The 15,729-nt window shown below is 36.5% G+C and overlaps 1 protein-coding gene across 1 annotated transcript in view; it reads right to left on the reverse strand.

The window, feature by feature from the left end:
• The window catches only part of RFTN2 (raftlin family member 2), a 102,911-nt gene that overhangs the window by 62,551 nt on the left and 24,631 nt on the right, over positions 1-15,729 (reverse strand). Inside the window, exons 2-5 of the mRNA XM_003253895.4 lie at positions 10,698-10,881; positions 8,403-8,517; positions 3,737-4,016; positions 1,030-1,239 (exon numbers count right to left, since the gene is read on the reverse strand). Coding sequence (XP_003253943.1) covers positions 1,030-1,239; positions 3,737-4,016; positions 8,403-8,517; positions 10,698-10,881 — 789 coding nt within the window. The remainder of the gene's footprint in view (positions 1-1,029; positions 1,240-3,736; positions 4,017-8,402; positions 8,518-10,697; positions 10,882-15,729) is intronic.

Here is a 15,729-nt window from a genome sequence, read left to right on the forward strand (position 1 = left end):
GCCTTGGCCTCCCAAAGTGCTGGGATTACAGGTGTGAGCCACGGTGCCTGGCCTACTGAAAAATACTAAGAAATGTTTATTAAGCACCTGCTATGTGCCAAGCACTACGCAAGGTATTGTATTTCTGGGTGCTTCAATGCGTTTGGTCCTTAATACTGCTAGTTAAAAGGGCCTATTGGAACAAGACTCCTGATAATTTAAAATATCATCCAAAGTCTTTAGTTGGATCAGTTAAGGTAATACTAGGCTGATTTAACAATAGTAAGGTACAGGGAGACCTTATTTGCTTTTCATTCTTTCCTCTAACCTCATAGAGTTAAGAGTTCCTAATTATCCTGGATTTCATAACCTTCACCTTTCCTAATGCATTTTTCTAGTCTCGTTACTACCTTTTCTTTTTCTTTTTTTAACACTCTTAAAAAAACTCTTAGAAAGTCATTTTTGATAATATTTTATAGTTTGTCTTTATTTTCGTGATAGACACAAATAATTACATACTCCATTGTAACTAAATGAGGAAGGCTAGAGAGGGATGAAAGACAAGGTGAAGACAGAAGTAAGAACAGAGCCAACGTCACTTTCTAAACCAAAGATGACTTTTTATACAAATTATAGAAAGAATCAGGTATAGACTGACTATATACATGGTAGATAGTGTTCAAAATTGGGATAATGTAATAAATGTGAATAGTAAGCACGAAATGCCATCATAAACCTCCCGTTTGGACTATTATAGTACATCTTATTTGGAAAATTCTCCTAGTCAATCACACAGTGGTTTCCCAATTACAACCCAGCAGTGAACATTTTACGTTATAATTCTGCCCACACTCCTTAAGTGTCCGTTGTGCTGAAGGAGCTTTAAGGTTTTAAATTAAAGCTACATATCTGTGTAACAGCTGGAATTTATTTCCTTAGGAATGGTATCTGTCCTTTCAGCCATAGAAGTTGAGAGGTAAAAACATTTTCACTGATTTTGATACAAGTTCAAATTCTTCAGATATAAAATATCATTAACATAAAACTTACCTTTAGATGTTTCCCAGAATACAAAAGAATCAATTAAAGACAAGCCTTGTTTATAATAAAAGGTAGTTAACTCCAGCCAATCAGCATCAAGTGTACTAATGACTGATCCTTTTCTTGTTACTTTCATTGATAGGATGCCTTCCTGATAGGTCCAGGAGGTTGAATCATCATCAAAAGCATTGAAGACTGTATACAATTTGTTGTCTGAGGCTAGGCATTCAGAAGGAGAAAAAAGGGGAAAATTTTGTTGATCAAAGATTCTTAATTTTTTTCACTAATCATGAGATATTCCAAGCATACAAACAAGCACTCAGCTTAATCAAATGTCAATAACATGCTATATTTGTTTCAGACTATTTTTTCAAAGAAATGAGAAATGGATACAGTTGAGGCTACTATGTGGTATCCTCTAATTCTATTCTCCAGAAATAAGTACTATAATGAAGTTGGTGTTTATCATTCTTACGCAAGCTTTTAATCTTTTAATACACACTTATATAACCATAAATGATATGTAACATTTTACAGTTTGAAAAATTTTTAAAAAATGGTATCCTACTGTAGATATGAATTGACTTTTTGTTCAACATGCCTTTAAAATGTAAACAACCATATAGATCTTATTCATTTATTTTAACTGCTACATAGTATGCCAATGTTCTAGTCTCATTTTGGTGGACATGTGCAATATTTCCAATTTTTCTGTTATTATAAACTTTGTATCTCCTTGGACACGTGTGAGAGTGACCCTAGAACAGACATGGAAATGCTGCATCATATCTTCTGCTTTACTAGGAATTGGCAAATTCTTAACGTGAGGTCAGTGGATCCACACCTATGTTTGTGTTTTAGGAAGTTTAACATCACCTGTATGACAGACAAAAGTATCTGGATTCCATGGATTTCACCAGATACTCAAAGAGGTCTTTTGTGAATTCTTGCTACCCCCATTCTCCTTCTTCTAATTAAAAACCACTGCTGCAGAAAAGTTATTGAGAAGTATATACTTTAAAAATACTGAGAGAGAGGAATCTAAAGATCGATAGTTACATTAAGTACTATATTGGATTTAGAACTTAAAGGAATAGAAATAGACGTCTGATTTGCTCAAAGTAAGGGTGAGAACTCACATGGAGTTTAAAAGTAGGAATGGGTGGAAGATAGTGAATAGCTCTCTGACCATAATTCCGATACCTCTTGTTCACTTTTACATTCTGATATGGTTTGGCTGTGTCCCCACCCAAATCTCATCTTGAATTGTAGTTCCCATAATCCCCACATGTTGTGGGAGGGATCAGATAGTGATAGTTGAATCATGGGAGCGGTTTCCCCCATCTTGTTCTAATAACAGTGAGTTAGTTATCACGGGATCTGATGGTTTTAAAGGGGCCTCCCCCTTTGCTGGGCTTTCATTCTTCTCTCTCCTGCCACCACGTGAAGAAGGACATGTTTGCTTTCCCTTCTGCCATGATTGTCAGTTTCCCAAGGCCTCTCCAGCCATGCTGGACTGTGAGTCAATTAAACCTCTTTCCTTTATAAATTACCCAGTCTCAGGTATTTCTTTATTTGCAGCATGAGAAGAGACTAATACACATTCCTATAATTTTTGCATTGCAGAAAAATCAGGGACATTGTTAGCCAGGGAACGGGTGAGAAAAGAGGAGGGTGGTGGTGATGGTGGTGGAGATCGGTGTGATCTAAGTTGGTAAATGCTCCCAGTTATTTCTTCAGGAGGTGGAGCTTATGTGGCTAAATGAATCTCTGCCATGTATAGGATGCTAAGTACATCAAAACATAACCCAGAAAGTCTGACACCAAGGCGTGCTCCTCCAGTGCCAACACTGATGGAAGGATCAGTTAATAGCAGTTAATATAGAGTTTATTCTGTACCAGGCACTGGGTCAAACACTTTGTAGACATTTCTTATTTACTTCTCACAACAACCCAGTGAGGGAGTTCTTACTATTACCCCTTTTTATAAAGAAATTGAGGTATCTGATTCCAGAGCCCATGTTGTTAATGCTAAGGTATATGTAGCCTTTGCTTTTCTCTGATAGTGCTTTTTTAAAGCATGCCCACAAAGATATCAGAAAACTTTGAATGGTCCCAAATGCATGAATAAAATACTCTCAATTTCTTGGGAAGACTTGCTAGCTGGCACAGAAGAATACAACTGTTGTTCAAAGTTATTTTAGGATGCAGGCACTATTGTTATATTAATTGTTTCATCATGATGTGCCAGTTTCACATTCTAGTTGATGATCAAAGAAAGCCAATTAATTTCAAAGGTGAAAACCATCCATGAAATGGGAAAGGCCAAAACGAAAATTCTCACACGCTGTTTATTAGTACAAACATAAATCAGAACAGCTTTTTAGACTTAATAGACTCACTTATTTGGTACACATGTACAGCCTCCAATTTACGAGGGAGTTTTGGATGACTAAATAGAAACCAATCTTCAACACAAAGTTTCATTATGTGGATGGCACTGTATGTCCTGCCAGAGACAACTGTCTAAAAAACTGCCCTGCCTTATTGCTAGCTGTAATAACTTTTAAAAGTCATGATGTTTGTATTAGTTCATTTAGTCATTATAATCTTTAGCAATTTACTTTGACTCATATTTCTGAAAAAAAACCTCAAAAACTTATTTTGCTTAATCTAAACTATAGTATATTCTCTTTCTACTAATCTTGTCTATTACCTTCTCCCTTTCTTGATTTAGAGGAACTAGGGCTGCCGTTTTGTTCCATTTGATACTGTCCACTTTCATGATGAAGTTCTTCCTCAATTCCACTTTCAGATGATTGCCCACTTAATGTCCCTTCATTCCAACTTCTACAGTTTTCATCTGAACCGTGTCTCACATGTAGCATCGATTCTATATCTCCATCATGGTTGGTTCCATTGCAGAATTTAGATGGAGAATAATGCTGTGATATGAATCCAACAAATTTCATTCCTCTTTTAGCAGCGACATTAATCTGATATTTAAAAAGAGATGGCAGAACAAAATGTAAACTGTATTTTCATTGATTACTTTATCAATTAACCTTTAGGCTTATTGAGGAAATCCACTAGCAGATGGAGTAACTTGACCAGTAACAAGACTCATTCATAAACTAATGAATCACCTGTAAAATAGCACTGCCCGCAAGACCATGCCACACGATCATCATGACCTTCAAACAGAACCAAATATACTTTAGAAATTATGAAAACAGGAATTATTTTTCCCTGAAGGGCCACTGTTTGGGAAGAACTAATAATTCTGTAGCATGATTTTTGCAGACCATTTAATAATGGTGTCTCCAGTTGGAGCAAAATTAAAACCTATTCCAAGAAATTCCTAAAAATAACATTACCAAATACATCTTCATTAATAAAGAAGAGCTTTATTAAATTAAAAGCAAAATACACATAGTTTTGCTTGTTTGATGGTATCAAAGAAAAATGTTAAAAGACTGATTCTTGACAAATGTGTAGGTATAAAGCACAAGCCCAATTCATACCACTACTCTTACAAAGCTTTCTGATCGGCTTATGTCTTTATGCTATTGTCTCCTATGTGGGCCAGATACATAGGATTAGATTCAATCCTATCAGTTAAAGAATAGGATTCTGAAGCTTATGATATAATATCAGTGAAATAATTTTTGGGAACTTAAGAATGCTTATTTTTACACTCAGCACTTTTCCCATTGACATATCGGTAAGATTTAGCTTTTGTTGAAATGTAACAGCCAAAAACCTAAGGCCTGTTCCTCTCTGCTTTTACTTCCTTTCTTTGTTCTATTTTCTTCATGTGTTCAACTGGCAGCTCCTTTGAAGGCTGACATAGGGGACTATGTCTTATCCTTCTTTGTATTGCAGTGTTTTCTACTCATAGGTGCTCTATAAGTACTTGTTAAATTAGTTAAATGAAGAAACAGCAATGTCTTTTATTGGCTACTGTTTTAAACATTTAAATTAAATGTTGTAAATGTTACCTGGGAGGAGAAGAAAGAAAAATAATTATGATGGAGGTTGCAAATGCAAACATTTAGAGTCAGAATGAAATGGAGTGAGAAAAGCCAGGAAGACCTGGGGCAGAACAGAGAGCAATGCCCAGTCAACGGGGGCAACTTAATTCACTCAGCTCCAGCTTGTGAGGCAGGAGAATTCTGAGAGGGGGGAGAGAGTGTAGGTGTGTGAAGTTAGGACAAGGGGCTAGAGCTGGTGAAACAGCATTTGTTCCTATGAATTAACATATTGAGATTGTAACCATTTAAAACAACCACAAATTTTCCTTTATATCAGTTGTCCTGGGAGAGAAGAAGAGGGAGGGATAGAGATATGGCATATTCTGCAGGTAGAAATGGGTGAATTTATCGTCAGCGCTTCCCCTAGGTCTTGTTAGTTGATTTGAGTGAAAAGATGCAGAAAAGCTTTTTTCCGTTACTAGGAAATTTTATCTGGAAAGGACTGGTAACAAATATAGTATTAATTTTTTTTCCATTTTTAAGTTGGAGGATTGATATTTTTAAAATGTTATTTTTAGTTTAAAATTCTGAGAAAAATACTTATAAACCGAATTTTAAAATTAGAGTGAACACTGGTATAATGTTAGAACATGACTTAAAAGTTAGCTGTTCAACAACCAACTCTTTACACAAGGCAGCCGCTCAAAAATAATATTTGGCAATTCATCTATGGCTCTTGTTCATACCTGGAGCCATGCTCAAATATTTCATGTGCTATGTTTCCTGAAGCTTTTCTCTTAATGAAATAACCCCGTTGTTCTAATTGCTGAAATAACAGTACTTTCCTGTTTAAATAGATCTTTAACTGTGTCCAGGAAGTCAAATGCAAAACAAGGGCTCTGATGGTGATCTATTAAGACTAAATTAGTAGCTACATTTTTGTTTTCAAAAGAAATTTGCTGGAGTAGATTTATTACCAGAAAAAAAATTTCCCAGAATAGTACTAATAAACAATATTCGTAGTTTGTTTATAAAATTTAGTCTCAAAGACTAAAAACCCTTATTGAATAGTGACTTTGTACCTAAATGGGAAATAATCGTTAGCAACTATAACTGGCTTATCCCCAAACCACAGATAATCTTACATACATAGTATTTAACACTTGGAAACAACTAGAGAAACAAGTGAACGCATTTCAGTTTCTTTTTTTTTTTTTTTTTTTTGAGACGGAGTCTCGCTCTGTCGCCCAGGCTGGAGTTCAGTGGCGCAATCTCGGCTCACTGCAAGCTCCGCCTCCCGGGTTCACGCCATTCTCCTGCCTCAGCCTCTCCGAGTAGCTGGGACTACAGGCGCCCGCCACCACGCCCGGCTAATTTTTTATATTTTTAGTAGAGACGGGGTTTCACCGTGGTCTCGATCTCCTGACCTCGTGATTCGCCCACCTCGGCCTCCCAAAGTGCTGGGATTACAAGCGTGAGCCACCGCGCCCGGCCTCAGTTTCTTACCTGAAAGGAAATGCCTTAGATTTTAGCTCTATGTCTCTAAATAAAAAGTAAAACCTTATAAATAGGTCAATGCAATGGAAAAGAAACACCTTTCACCATAAAATCCCATCAATTTAGAATATTTATGAATGTACAACTTTTTTGTTTTAATCAATATACATACAGCATTTAACTTTTCATTTAAGTTTCAATTAAGTTATATTGTATAGACTTTTCTCTCTTGACAGTCAATATAGTTGTCATGTTTAATGCCTATAAAATATTCTATTCTATTAATCCATCATTGTCTTTTTCACAGTCTTCCAGTTATTGAGAATTTGGACCCTTTTTCACTGTTGGTTAAATATCTTTGTATAAAAATTATTTTTTCCCCTTTTCAATTATGTTCTTAAAATCAGTTCCTAAGGAGGGGATTAAAAAATAAAATGGGATTTATGGCCAGGAATGGTGGCTCACACCTGTAATCCCAGCACTTTGGGAGGCCACGGCAGTAGGATCGATTGAGCCCAGGAGTTTAAGACTAGCCTGGGCAATACAGACTCTTGTCTTTACAAAATAAAAAAATTGGCTGGGCACGGTGTCACATGCCTACAATCCCAGCTACCAGGGTGGCTAAGGCAGGAGAATTGCTTGAGTTCAAGAGTTTGAGGCTGCAGTGAGCTATGATTGTGCCACCATACTCCAGCCTATTTTCTTTAACAACACCACCAAAAAAAAGACAAAACGGGATTTATAATTCTTCTTAATAAATAGATATTCAGGAATACTGCATTAATGTGTTACAATGCCAGTTGTATTATGAATGTTAGCGTTTCTTTGTTTTTATTATTATTATTGTTATTATTAGAGATAGAGTCTTGCTCTGTCACCCAGGCTGGAGTGTAGTGGCTTGATCACAGCTCACTGCAGGCTCACTTCTGGGCTCAGGTGATCCTCCTGTCTTACCCTCCTGAGTACATGGTACTACAGGCATGTGTCACCACATCCAGCTGATTTTTTTTTTCTTTCAGTTTTTGTAGAGTTGGGGGTCTCGCCATGTTGCTTAGGCTGGTCTTGGAACTCCTGGCCTCACGTGATCCTCCTGCCTCAGCCTCCCAAAGTGTTGGGATTACAGGTGTGAGCCACCACACCTGGCCTTAACTTGTCTTAAAGCTTTGCTAATACTGGATTTTAATTAAATTTCCTGGTTTAATACTGGTGAGGTATTACTTCTCAGTTTTTATTTACATTAAACATTATTAGGTTGAACCTGTTACCAACCGTCTCCTAATTATTGACGTTTCTTTCTTTTATATTTGCTGTCCATGGTCTCTGTCTGTCCATTTAAGACTGCATATTACCTTCATGGATTTGTATTCCTTTCCTGTAATGTATATTTTGAAAATGAAGCTCCCATAGGACATGTCTGTTGCAGATTTCTCTTTGACTCTTCTTTTTTAAGCTTAGTTTTCCTAGCACAGTTAAGTTATATTTATATACTCAAACTCCTTAATGTATTCATTGAGTACATTTACTCTTCCATTTTCTTTTGTTTTTTTATATTAAAAAATTACCTCTTTATCTCATCTGAAATATGGAATTTATTCTCTGCAGAACAATTGCCTACTTTCCCAACAGCATTCATTAAATAATAGTTGTTCCTCCATTTTATTTCATCAGGTTTGTCATTGAACTTCTTATATTTGTTTATATTTATTTCTGGTTGTCCATTTTGTTTCACTGGCCTGTATTTCTGTTTCAAACTCTTTACAATTTGGCACAAGTACTTTGATACGTTTTAAATTCTGGTAGAAAAGGTTACCTGTCATTTCCTTATTCTTTTTAGGGTAAAAAAGGAAATTGATGAAGATGAAATACCAAATGTTTCTCAATATCCCATGAAAAAGTGCATAAATTTAGTACCTTTTCTATCAGTTCTTTTGCTGCGTCATTTGTTTGTTCCTCAGAAGTTAGGAGACATTCCTCAATCACAAGCCTTGGGCGTCTTTGTCCACTGGGTGCTGCCGAATTCTTTGGGCTATAACAGAGGGAATATGTTCATGGTTGGAGGCCAATTGCTGCTTTTCAGCTAATATGCTCATGTGAAAATGAGTGAGCAACTCACAAACAGGGTCAAGGTAATCGCTATCTTCTTATATAAAAATACCAGAAAAGCACAATAACTTCTATTGACTCAAATTTTCTTAATTTAAACTGCTATTAATTTAATTTGTAATTTAGAAAGAAAGAAAAGCTTCATGTCTGTAGTTTTAATAAAGTTATAAGAAATAATTTTAGATTGTTGTTATATCCTATCGAACGAAAGCAGAAGTAAAAATTCCATTTAAATGCAAATAAATATTGCCCTTTTCCCTTTTTCTTCTTTTCTGATCTTTTTTCTTTGCTTATTCTTAGCCTTGCCAGGGTACTGCTAAGTCTGTCTGAAGTAATCCTAAAAGCAGAAAAGATAATTCACATATGGTTGATAAGATTTGTAATTAGGACATAAGCATTACTACTGTGCAAAAATGTCATGTTTGCTTAGTAATGCTTGAACTAGTAAATATCTGATGAGGCTTCATATTCTAGTGAAAGCTGAAGCCTGTACACACCCTGCCAGACATATTAAAGTAGGCAATTACTCCATGGGAGACTGTTCCTTAAAATCACACCTGGAATTTTTTAACGCCCTTTCTTGTTTTTTGAAATTTTCCTATTTTCTTAGTTTTCCTCTAATTTCATTTTTCCTTCTCTGCTTAGCCCTCTCGTAAAGTGATTGCTGTTGATCCATCACTATAAAGAGAAAACATAATTTTTTTCCCTGGTCTTTAGGATGGTTTTGATATACAGTCACGCACTGCATAATGAAGTTTCTGTCAACAATGGACTGCATATACAGCGGTGGTCCCATAAGATTATAGAGTAAGGTATTTTTACTGTACCTTTTCCATCTTTAGGTATGTTTAGCCACACAAATACTTATTATTGTGTTACCATTGCCTACAGTATTCAGTCGGTAACAGACTGTACAGGTTTGGAGTCTCAGAGCAATAAGCTATACCATATAGCCTAGGTGCATAGTAGCCTATAGCATCTAGGTTTGTGTAAGTACACTCTGTGATTTTCACACAACGACGAAACAGCCTAAGGACACACTTCTTAGAATGCATCCCTGTCGTTAAGTAACATATTAAAGGGTTGTGTAAAAAAATTTAATGTGTTCATCTAAGATATTTGTCTGGTTATTTTTATTCTTCATTGGAAAGAACAACAGTATTTTACCATGAAAACTATCAAATTTACAATCTAGGCTGGCAAAAATGGTTGCAGTATTGTTTGGAAAAGTAACTATTAAAATAAAAAAACACTACAATGGTTAGCTTTTAAATTCGATTTTGGAAAAACGTTAACAAGAGGTCTATCTAATTTGTGAGAACTTGTCATAGTAGGTCTTTCTGTTGTTAAAAGTTTTCGAATGGGCTGGGTGCAGTGGCTCATGCCTATAATCCCAGTACTTTGGGAGGCCAAGGTGGGTGGATCACCAGAGGTCAGGAGTTCAAGACCAGCCTGGCCAACATGGTGAAACCCCATCTCTACTAAAAATACAAAAAATTAGCTGGCTGTGGTGGCAGGAGCCTGTAATCTCAGCTACTTGGGAGGCTGAGGCTGGAGAATCGCTTGAACCTGGGAGGCAGAGGTTACAGTGAGCTGAGATGGTGCCATTGCACTCCAGCTTGGGCAACAAGAGCGAAACTCTGTCTTGAAAAAAAAAAAGTTTTAGAATGTAGAGATAGTTTCTGTTGCCGCTATTAATAAAACAATGTAGGACAGTCAGAAAGCTTAGTGAAAGTGGACTTGGTAGGTCTGGTCAGCTCTTTAGCCTAGTGATAGTATCCGTAGCTCACTGCTTCTCCTGCATCTGCTGAAGTGGCTACAGGAGCTTCCAGGTGACTCTGGAATCTATTTTGCTTTCCCTTTGTTCACGGACATCCTCACTTAGGATACATTTGTCTGCAAGAAGCAAAAATCAATCAGGAGTTTTAAAGAAGGAGGTGTAACATTTCCTTGCTTCAATCCAGGTTCCACTGCTGGAAAATGTGCTTTAAACTAAAACCCCCATGTGTCCTTTATTCTCTGTCACTTGATTCAAATTTTTTTTTCTTTTAGACAAAGAGAACTGTCACCCTCACCTGCCTGTTTCTTGAACAGTGTGCTTACCTTAATTTCAAGCGCGATAGCACCACTCTGTATAGGTAACTTGCAGGTAGGTGTTTTCGTTGCCCCACAGGTTGTATAACAGGATGAATAGCCCCAACAATATATCCTTTAAGATAATAGTCTTCCACTTTTGTTACTATATCCAGAATTGAATTTATCTTGATGACTTCTGGGTTTGATGAAGCTGAAATATCAAAAGCAAAGAGAAATTTGCGTATTCTTAAGATTGAATTATACATTATTTCTACCTATGTGTGATAATACTAATGAATAGGAAAAGATCTTGGCCAGGTGCAGTGGCACATGCCTGTAATCCCAGCACTTTGGAAGGCTGAGGCAGGAGGATTGTTTGAGCTCAGGAGTTGGAGACCAGCCTGGGCAACATAACAGGAACATAGTAGGACCCTGTCTCTACAAAAAAAAAAAAAAACTCCAATGGCTTAATCTCAGATAAAGTTACATTAATATGTATTTACACATTTTTAAAGTCATTTCAGAAAATAGGAAAAGTGACCTTACAAATTAGTAGATACATAATATCACCCATATGTCTAAAGCAGAAGTACAATATCTTATGAGTTTTTTCAATTAAGTCAGTTTCATTTTTTAGGATTTCATTTGAGTGACTGTATTTCCATTAATAGATATTGAAGACATACATAGGAGATACAATAATTTGAAGAACCAGTCATTTTTATGACTGAACAAGATGAGATGCATAATTTCTTTTCTTTTCTTTTTTGAGAGAGGGTCTCACTCTGTCCCCCAGGCTGGAGTGTAGTGGCACAATCGTGGCTCACTGTAGCCTCCACCTCCCGGGCTCGCACAATCCTTCCATGTAGCTGGGACTATAGGTGCGTGCCACCACACCCGGCTAAGTTTTGTATTTTTTGTAGAGGTGAGGTTTTGCCATGTTGCCCAGGCTGATCTCAAACTCCTGAGCTCAAGCAAGCCTCCTGCCTTGGCTTCCCAAAGTGTTGGGATTATAGGTGTGAGCTACTGCTCAAAGCCGACATGCACGATTTCTTAAAATTCATACCAATCTAATAATTAAAAATGGGAGAAATGGCATTTATTAGGCAGCACTTGTCAAGTGCTTTCTTATTTCTAATTACTCTTTCAAAGCACTGTGTTTTAAGTTTATCTGGGAAGCTAAACATATAATTTCTCATGGCGCTTATGTAAATGCTTGAGTAAAGGTGAATGAAAAAGTACAGATATTCACTAGTCTCTTTAATAAATAAAAATTCTAAATGTAGTGGAAATTTACATGCAAAATTGATTTGCAATTAAACCATTCCTTGAAGGATAGCAAATCTGTAGAAACTATAGAATAGCACTATCAGTACAGACTTTAGAATAGTAAAAGGAAAAGAGTGTGTTATTTGAGAAAATGTTCTTAATGATCCAGCAGTATTAATTTAAATAACAACTTTATTTACTACAACGATATTTCTCATTGTATGAAAAGCAATCAAGAAGTAATACCTAGAAATAGACCTGCATTTTGATTATCTCTTAAGTAACAAGACATATGAAATTAATTCCAGATATGAGCCTAGTTGGCTGTTGACCTTTGTCAGTGTGGTGAGTGGTGTCTGGCAAAGAACTGCTGCTGATTGCCTGAGCACAGGAAGAAGGTTAAGAAGCAGATGAGGGGGAAGGGTCAGAGGAAATCCCCTCCTCCCCTTACATCAGTATCCATGTGATGAAACAAATCCACCATCAGTGGGTTTTCATGCCAACTTCAAAAACTAAGCGCTCAACAGAAAAGTTATATAAACCAGGAAGGGTCCACTTCCTCCAATTTTCACCCTCTTTTGGATTTAAATTAACATTTTACTTATAATATATTTTCTTCATCATTATGAATAGGAATGAAAACAAAGAGAATGATCTTGGACTTTGAAGAAACAGCTGGGCTTCCTTGTAAACAGCCCAGCTCTGCTTGTTGGTGTGGCAATTCTGTGATTCATTTGGTTTTACTCTTTAGTATTTTGACTACCAACTCTGATTTCTAAACAAAGGAACTGAAAAACTATAACAAAATGGAAGCAACTCTTAACACTAAGGAATGAAACATAACCTAAACTTATTTTTAGAACTATGTACTAATCCTAAAAAATTTTAAAGAAAATCGTTTACTGCAGGAAGTGGAAATGTCTTAGTGTAATACAAAAGAATCTTCATAGTCTGGCCTCTGCCTCTTGATTAAGCCTCCATGTTAGTCTTTCTCTTACATGTCTTGCTTTGGGATACTGGAAGGACTTGGTGTTTCTGAACCTGCCACTCTGTTTCATGCCACCAGGCCTTCATTTCCTTCCTTGTTCTCCCAGCCTGAGTTAATTATTCCTTCCTCTGGGCTGCATGTCCTTCTACTAGTGCGCTTATCAGATTGTATTATAGTTATTTGTTTATATGTCTTGGCTGTTAGACTGAGAATTCCTTAAGGGAAAGGAACCTACTGTATTCACGTCTTTCTATGTCTAGCATGTTCCTTAGGTCACTATGTTAAATTGGAAATACTGCTCATGAGGGGAATTAAGAAATGAAGTTATTACATAAAAAAGGCAAGCAATCAAGATTAGCTAGTGGAAATAAAAAAAGTTAGGTTAGCAATTTCAGGAACAATTGTTCACATTATCTAGGCCTTGGAGAAGAGAGACAAAACAGAGAAAAACATAGGCAGTGACATGGAATTTGTAAAAATTCTTTTGATCATGGAAGTGGAGATGGTTAAGAACACACTGAGAATCCAAATAAATAGAGTTAAAGGTCATACTCACTTCAGGAGTCTCTAGCATAAGGCTCCATCACATGTTCCTCATTTTAATGGTATTACAATGAGAAAAAGCCATGTTGCAAATGAAGAAAAAATACTGAGAGGTGGAGCTAATGGGATTTAATTAGCTCCATCTTTGAATGAAATCCAGAAAGAAATTTGGGAGAAGATTGTACCACAAATAATGATTTAATGAAGGGAAAGAATGTGGCTTTTATTCAGAAAAGTTCACATGAGCTTGTGGGCTTGGGAGAACTTCTGGATACTGCTGGCCTTGCTGCTCTTGCTGACTTGGTTGGAGTCACTGTCAGGGCATACGTTGCCTCATGTTGCCTACCTCGTCTACCTTAGCATCACGATTGGAAACCCCAGAAATCAAGAACTCGGGGTTGGGAAAAGTCCACCCTCCCAGAGCTTTGGGTTAGTTAGACTTCGGGGAAATTTAGGCAGCTCAACACTCTGTTCTTTGCAATCTTGCCATCATCCCAGATAGTGAAGAACTGCAGAAGCCCACACAAAAAAGGCACTTACCAAGTTCAAAGAGGCACTTAAGTTGCTACTACATATAGATTATTTGAAAGTATTTCAATGGTTCTGTATTTTTACCATATACTCAGCAGTTAGTAATTAATTTTGTTTCATTATTTTAGTTCCATAATACCCCCTTCACCACGCAATTAAATGTCATTTGGAGTCGGATTGTAGTAATGGCTGCACAACAATATGAATGTACTTAATGTCACTGAACTGTACACTTACTGATAGTTAAAATGGTAAATTTCATGTCATGTATGTCTTACTACAATAAAAAGATATATATTAAAATGTATAAAAACTGTAAAAACAAAAATTTGCCATTTTAACCATTTTTTAGTGTACAGTTCAGTAGTGTTTAGTATACACGCATTATTGTGAAACAAATCTCCAGAACTTTTTCAGCTTGAAAAAATAAAACCCTATACCCATTAAACAACTCCCCATTACTTCCTGTCCTCAGACCCTGGTAGCCATCATTCCACTTTCTTTTGCTATGAATTTGACTACATTAGATACCTCATATAAGAGGAATCATATTGACACAAAATCACTTGGACACAAAAGTCCATAGATTGTGGTTGATAACTTTAAAAATATGAGTAGAGGTGAGCACTTCATTTTTGTGAAAGTGTGTCTTTGTAAATTGTAAAATTCAATCTAAGAATAAGAGATGTGCCTTGGCTTGGGAACCCTCCTCATGTCTTTACAACACTGTAGGCCTTTTTGTGACTGGCTTATTTCACTTAGTGTAATGTCCTCAAGGTTCATCCACGCTGTAGCACGTTACAAGATTTCCTTCCTTTTTAAGATTGAATAATATTCCATTGAATATGTATACCACATTTTGTTTATCCAGCTGTCTATGAACATGTGGGTTGTTTCCACCTCTTGACTATTGTGAATAATGTTGCTATTAATATGGGTGTGTAAATATATCTTTGAGATCCTGCTTTTGATTATTTTAAATATATGCCCAGAAGTGGGATTGCTGGATCATATGGTAATTCTATTTATAAGTTTTTGAGGAAACTCCATATTGTTTTCTATGGTGGCTGAACTATTTTACATTCCCACCAACAGTGCACAAGGGTTCTAATTGTCCGCATCCTCACTAACATTTGTTTTTTGGATAGTAGCTATTCTAACAGGTATAAGGTGATAACTTACTGTGGTTTTCATTTGTATTCCCCTAATTATTAGTGATATTGAGAATCTTTTCACATCTTATTGGCCATTTGGAGAATTGTCTGTTCAAACCCTTTGCTCATTTAAAAATTGGGTTGTTTCTTTGTTGTTGAGTTGTAGGAGTTATTTATATATTCTGGATATTAACCCTTTATCAGATATATGATTTGAAATTATTTTCTCCCATTCCACATATTGACTTTTCACTCTGTTGACTGTGTCCTTTGATGCTCCAAAGCTTTTAAGTTTGATATAGTCCCATTTATCTATTTTTACTTTTGTTGCCTGTGTTTTGGTGTCATATCCAAGAAATGATTGTCAGGCCAGGCGCAGTGGCTCACGCCTGTAATCCCAGCACTTTCAATGGCCGAAGTGGGTGGATCACCTGAGGTCAGGAGTTTGAGACCAGCCTGGCCAACATGGTGAAACTCTTTCTCTACTAAAAATACAAAAATTAGCCAGGCATGGTGGTGGATGCCTGTAATCCCAGCTACTTGGGAGGCTGAGGCAGGAGAATCGCTTGAACCT

This window comes from Nomascus leucogenys, chromosome 22a, assembly GCF_006542625.1.
Source record: "Nomascus leucogenys isolate Asia chromosome 22a, Asia_NLE_v1, whole genome shotgun sequence".
NCBI lineage: Eukaryota > Metazoa > Chordata > Mammalia > Primates > Hylobatidae > Nomascus > Nomascus leucogenys.